The 6,800-nt window shown below is 52.3% G+C and overlaps 1 protein-coding gene across 2 annotated transcripts in view; it reads right to left on the reverse strand.

The window, feature by feature from the left end:
• Positions 1–4,601: 4,601 nt before the first annotated feature.
• Positions 4,602–6,800, reverse strand: part of LOC123323619 (lysophosphatidylcholine acyltransferase 1-like) — a 31,492-nt gene continuing 29,293 nt past the window's right edge. The window contains exon 13 of one of the 2 annotated variants that reach the window (XM_044912055.1): positions 4,602–6,643. In XM_044912055.1, the coding sequence (XP_044767990.1) occupies positions 6,518–6,643 (126 nt within the window). In that variant the 3' untranslated portion in view covers positions 4,602–6,517. Of the gene's footprint in view, positions 6,657–6,800 lie in introns of both variants that reach the window. The other variant, XM_044912054.1, reaches the window with a different exon arrangement.

Genomic DNA, 6,800 nt, shown 5'->3' on the forward strand with positions numbered 1-6,800 from the left:
TGCTGAACAGAGATCTTCCTGCTTTCTTGCATCTTGGTGATTTCTGACTGGATGCCAGGCATTGTGAATTTTACCCTGTTGAGTGCTGGATAATTTTGCATTCCTGAGAATATTCTGGAACTTTGTTTGGGGCTACAGGTAAGTAACTTGTAAACCATCTGGTCATTCTTCCAGGTCTTTCTTTTAAGCTTTGTTTGGTTGGGTCAGAGCAGTGTTTTGTCCAGGGCTAATATTCCTCATTGCTGAGGCAAAACCCATCGGTGTTTTCTACCTGATGGCTTGTTCCAGGAGGGAGGGTCAACCCAGTCTTGGTTTCTCCCTCCTGACTAGAAGCAAAATTGTGGACTCATTAACTTTCATTAAGTTTAAAAGAATTAATCTGAATCTAACCAGCTCTTGTTCTTAGGGAGGCCCTGCTTGTCAGGGAGGAGCTCCCGCTCTGCTCCTTGGTGGACGCTTGGTCCCTGGTGCAGTCCGGTGGGCTACAGAGCTCAGTTCTGCTCCTACAATGCGGGTAGAATTCATGCTGTGCAGCTTCATTTTGAGGAGGGCACATACTGCGTATGATTTAAATATTTTGAAGTTTATGGAGATGTACTCTCTAGCTGAGGGTGTAGTCTGTTTTGTCAACTGCTTTGTGGGCCCTTGAAAGAGCAATTAAGTCAATTTGGTAAATGGGGTTGTTCAAATTTTCTACATAATTATGTTTCCTCTCCTGCTGGTTCTATTGATTACTGAGAAAACTGTGTTAACATCTCCACCTATATTTGTTGATTTATTTCTCCTTTTACTTCTGTCAGTGCTTGCTAAATATATTTTAAGCAGTGTCAGTAGGTACATATACATACACCTTTAGGACTCTCGTGTCTTCCCGTTGAACGGAGCCCTTGGTGGTCATGCAGGGGAATCTCCTCGTCTCCACATTCACTTGGTGGTTGATGGACATCAGTCTCACCACGTTGACCTCTTTATGATTATTTTTGCATGGTATGGATATATCCCATTTAAAAAAATTTTCAGTATGCCTTTAAATAGCATATAGTTTTCTGAAAAGAATTGGTCTACCAACTGATTTAAGCGTTTCTTAGTCTCTATTTGATGTAATTACTAGTATGGTTGGATTGAAATTTACCATGTGTTATTTGTTTTCTATCTGTATTGTCTGTCCTCTGTTCCTTTTTCTCAGTTTCCTGCCTAGTTTGGATAAATTATTATTTTATTTTATTTTATTTTATTAAAAATATTTTATTTATTTATTTGAGAGAGAGAATGAGAGAGAGAGCATGAGAGGGGTGAGGGTCAGAGGGAGAAGCAGACTCCCTGCTGAGCAGGGAGCCCGATGCGGGACTCGATCCAGGGACTCCAGGATCATGACCTGAGCCAAAGGCAGTCGCTTTAACCAACTGAGCCACCCAGGCGCCCTAAATTATTATTTTAAAAATATCCTATTTCCTTTCTTCCATTGGCTTCTTAGTTGTATGTTTTTGTTTTCTTTGGGGGGCTTACAATATACACTTACCATCGTCTATTTTCACATGCTCATGACCCTCATGCACAGCCAATTTCCACGTGCGTGCCATTCTCGTCTTTGTTCCGGGATAATGTTTCCTTTTTCTCTGGCTGCTTGTAAGATTGTCTCTTTAGAAGTGGCTCTCAGAGTTTTGTTTTTTTTTAATAATGTGCCTTGCTGTATTTTTCTTATCATTGTTTTGCTTGTGGCTTATTGAGTTTCTTGGATGTCTGGTATAGATTTGGAAACATTCTGGCCATTATTTTGTCAAGTCATTTTTTTTTTGCCCTGACTTACATTTTCTGGGACTCAGTCACATGTGATAGAACACTGAGTATCTCTTTCGGTCAGTTCTCCTGGCTTGTGCCCCGCTGGGAACACACACCCCTGTTTCCTCGTGCGTGTCTGGTCTCTGGACCCTGGTCCAGGGCATGACACATGGGCTGGATGTCAACCGCCTCTTCTCCCAGCCAGCTCATTGGGGGCTTAACGTCACTGCACAGACTGGGGCTGAAAGGGAGGTTGAGATGAAGCACGGGTCAACATCGCAAGAGCACCGCAGGCTGACGTGCTCACACTGGATTCCCCCTTGACAGAGCAGGTCCAGGATGTAGCCCCCAGGGTGGTGCCTTTCCCTGGGTGTCAGGATGGTGAGGCTGGATCCTCCCTCACTGAAGGGGGATGTGTCCTCGTTTTAATAAGCTTATTCTGGAAATGGGTTTGTCTTCTCTGCCCTCAGCAATTCTGCCAGCACCATCTGCAGACTTAATGAGGGGCTTCCTTCCCCACTGTCCATCGTGTATGGCACTGCGAAGGGGTGTGCTTTACCAAGGACGCCTGCACTTGATTCCGCTGCTCTGACCAAGCTCCCCCGGCCCAGAAGCACCTGGCCTTGCTGGACGGAGGAAGGACCCAGTGATGCTGCAGCCCGGGGACGGCACCTGTAACGTGGGGCATGTCCTAAGGGGTGGTGCCCAGGACAGGCAGGCTGTGCTTCGGGCTGTGGACCAATACGTGGGAGGTTTCATGCACAGCACACGTCTGTGACATGGGCAGGGATGGCTCTTCTGACACCCAGTAGTTACTGGGGGCGGCTGGTGCTTTGTCTTGAAAACGTTCCTCAGCTTTCTGTTCCTCCCTCCTCCGCAGGACAGATCTCTGTTGAGTTCAGCTGCCGGTGGTTCAGTCTCCCAGTGAACCGGGAGGGAGCAGGGCTGATGGTTTTATTTCCGTGGAGATCCAGCACCTCGCACGCAGTGGTCACTGCCCCCTCCCTGTGCCGCTCGCCCGACAGAGTCCCAGGAGAAGACTGTGCTCTCGGAGCGGCGAGTGGCCCGCCCTTGAAGAGGTGAGGAGCAGGTCTGCCTGCTGCCCCCGCACCTGAGCAGCTCGCCCTCCTTACCAGAGCCGGTCTTGGCAGCTTGGGGCTCTTTCACTTTAAGATCATGGTTCCTATGTGGGGACGCAACTGACCCCTTGCTCTGAAGCTCAGATGGTCAGCAGCTACTGGGGGCCGCTCCTGCTGCTGACCCATGAGGACGTGGAGAGTGTTAGGAAGCTGATGAATGCAGGGAACGGTGCTGTTCTCTCTTTGGAGCCCGGTGGTCCTCTGGGCACTTTCACCACTAAGGTTGTGGCTAATAAAGGCTCCACATTTGTTGGAATGAGAATCCTCCACTAGGTACAGAACCTTCACTTTCCAAGGGACTGGCTGCAGCCAAGGACACATGCAGTGGGGGTGGGGAAGGAAGTTGTAAGTATGGGTCCCAACCCCATAAGCAGGTACAGGGCCAGGCTGGTGACAGCCACGGGGACGACTTCCTGGCCTGCCGTGTGTGTGCATGTGGTGTGCACACACGAGAGAGCACACACATCAGGTTGTTGACTGTTCACCCATCTTCCCACCTCTTGCCTCCCCTGTATTTTGTGTAGGAATTTTAACGGTGTGAACGGTAAACCCTGTAACTCACTTCCCATGTTGGGAAACATTCAGAGGGGTGTGACTAGCAGCATTAACGCTGCCCAGGGATGGACGTGAAGATCGCGGGGTGGTTCATTTTTGGGGAGAAGCTAAAAGCACCTGGAGGAGGGGGCGTTCCATCGCGTCAGGAGGAAGCATCCGCTGGATGTGAGTCCCACGTGGTCAGGGGGGCGGGAACCCCCAGAGAGGATGGCCGGTGCCAAGGGCTGGGGTCTGACTTGCTTCTACCGGTGGCTCCTGGGGCCCCGGTTGGACTAGCACAAGCGGGGAGGGCAGCAGGGCCCTGGTGGGGATGGCGGGGATGCCTGTTCTGCTTCGGTCTCTGATGGAATCTCCAGGAGCTTCCTCGTCCCGTGTGCACACGTCCCCTTCAAGCCTGTTCCCACCTGGGACATGGGCGAGCCCAGCACGCACAGAAGTCGCCGGGGTCAGGCCACTTGCCCTCAGGACAGCCCGCTTCTCCACGTGCTACTGAGCAGAACCAGAAATAGTATTTGGTCCTTGGAGCGAGTGGCTACCTAACCGTTATTTCCTTTAGTTTTGGGGACTGTAATACTTTGACCCCATTTTTTCTAATTCTAGGCCTTTTACTGCATTGATGAGAGAAATGAATGCAAGATCCTGTCTTGTTTTGGCTTCACGAAGTGTGTTTAAGGTGTATGTGTTCGATAGAGAAATTGCAGAATCAACCCAGCATGCAGGCAAACAGCCATACAATCTGAGTGCCTTAAAACGTCGGCAACTGCCCCACGATGCCGAACTGCTCCAGACCTTCCCTCTGAGATCAAGAAAGGTTTTTCTACAGAATTTCAATTACTGTGTTTTCCAAACATGCTGGGCGAGTTGCTGAGAAACCCCATCTTGATTGGTTCTCTGTCACGGCCTAAGAGATGTGTGCTGTTGTCTTTCTTTCTGATTTTATTTATTTTATCTTTTTAAGCAGGCTCCACACCCAGCACGGAGCCCAGCGTGGGGCTTGAGCTCACGACCCTGAGATTGAGACCTGAGCTGAGATCAAGTCAAGGCGCTTACCGGACTGAGCCCCCCAGTGCCCCTGCTGTTCTCTTTCTAATAAAAAGCCACACACAACAAAATACATCCTCAGGTGAGTAAGACTATGTTTTATTCATTCCACTGAAAATCCAAAGCTGTTTCACAGCGCCCACCCCGGACCCCGCGTCCTCGTGGGGCCCCTTCCGTCCCCACCTCTCACAAAAGCGATTTCCCTCCCAAACTATATACATTCACAGTTGGGAACATCACCAACACTAGGTCGCTGTGCAGAAGAGGATCAGGAGGAGTAAACATCCATTCCAAGTCTGTTTATCAGGGGTTTTCCTGAAAATGCCCAGCGGCACTTCATTCAAAAAGCCCTTCATCCACAGACGCCGAGGCCGGGAGCCGCGAGCCGGACCCTCCCCACAGAATATCTTAGTTTATTTACCTCCTTCATTGGTCACTTGTATGTTTTCTCTCCTAATGAATTTCTATGCATTCTGCAGCTAGATGTTGACCACTGTGCGCTCCCAAAGCCGCGTCAGGGCTGCGTGCCTGCGGGCCGTGCTCGCCGGGGGGCGGACACGGCTGTAGGCACGGAGGCCGGGGCCTTCCCCTGGCTCCGGGAGGCTGCTGGAAGCGCACACCGGGCACGCCTCGGGAAGTCTGTAAACATTTTTTCTGGCGGCCCTCGCGGTCGCTTTCTATGGAGATGCCCAAATACAAAGTCCAATTCATTTAGAAATTCAGAAGAATTTTCTTCCCCAAGCAAACCAGAGGCTTTGCTTCAGACCCAACTAGAGGCTGTGGTCCTTGTGCTTGAAGAGCGGACCTCTAACTGTGTCAGAAGGATGTGGTGCCTCGGGCCGAGCTCCGGGCCTGGGGGGGCGACACCAGGGCGTCCCCTCCTGTGTGTGGAGGCTCTGCCCCTCACCTGACTCGGGCGGTGGCCCCAACGCCTTCCCCGAGGCCCGGAGGGTGCAGGCCTCGAGCTCGGTGGCGCGGGGAGGCGGCGGGCAGGCCCGGTGGGCAGCGGCAGAGCGCGGGGCGCCAGCCTCCCGCCAGGACCTGCCCGTCGCCCGGACGCCGGTCTCCGGGAGGCTCAGCACACCAGCCAGGGCCACCCGCTGCGACCTCCTGCTAACTCACCCACCTCCCTGCCGCGCAACGCTTCGGCTGGATTTGCGTGGCTCTGAAGTACATTACCTTACGTTAAACAGAAATACCAAGCTGGTAACATTTATAAAAAAGACGGGGATTTGAAAAGGATTAAAGAAGCAGAAAAGGCGTCTGGGCCGGGTGCGTGTGGCGGACCAGACGGAGGAATGTACCTGGTAGAGAGAGGCCAGAAAGAGATTGAAGTCAAAGCCCCACACAGCCTCGGATTCTATCAAAAAAGGGCCTATAAATAGATTTCCTCTGACCCTCAAAGGAAAAATGAAGTAGAAAACAATTTTTCTTTTTTTTAAAAAAATGTTGAATGCTTCCTGAAGTATCTAAATGAAGTTTATAAAATACTCATGAGTTCCCACAAATATAGAAATGTTTAAAAGACGGGGCTCTGCCACGCTGTGACCCCCACACAGGCTGGCAGAGAATTTGTGCTGGAATCGAAACGCACGCGACACGTCTTGGTCTCCCGCGTGTCGCGTGTGCATGTGGAGTCCCGTCCACGTGCGCAAGCCACCGAGCACGGACTCCCAAAGGGGACGCGAAGAAAGACTGCAGGAAGTGAGCCGGGACAGTCCCCCCGGGGGCCCACAGAGCCCCGCGGCCGGCGAAGCCCCGCCCTCACGCGGGCTCTCCACAAAGGAACAGGGTCAGAAGGACCCGGGTGTCACAGAACCCGGCCCGAGGCCGGTACACGCACAGAACACGCGGGAGAGCGAGGCCGAGCCGCGTCACCACCAACAGGCTCACGGCCAGGTGGAGGCGGGTGGTGACAGGGCCGCAGAGAGGCCTCATCTCTCCAGAACCTTCTGTCCTAGTCCAGTTTCTTACGGAAAGGTTTCCTTCCAATGTCCGAGTTTTCAGGGCTGAAGTCCGCACAGAAGCCGTTGGGGGTTGGGGCGAGGGGTGTCTGTGCACTGCTGTCCGAATGGGTCTCTTTGGGGTACAGGTACTCCTCTGCGAAGTTGGGGAACATTTCTGCGAACCTGCAGAAGTCAACTGGAAAGACAGAGGCACCTGGGTTGGCAGGGGGCAGACGTCTGGAATCCGGGGCTCCTGTCCCTGGGCCTGCAGGGGCCACCGTGACCTCATAGCCTTCAGGTAGGGCTGGAATCCATGCCCTCAGAGGAGAGGGGGAGCGGG

Source organism: Neomonachus schauinslandi, unplaced genomic scaffold, assembly GCF_002201575.2.
Source record: "Neomonachus schauinslandi unplaced genomic scaffold, ASM220157v2 HiC_scaffold_32, whole genome shotgun sequence".
NCBI lineage: Eukaryota > Metazoa > Chordata > Mammalia > Carnivora > Phocidae > Neomonachus > Neomonachus schauinslandi.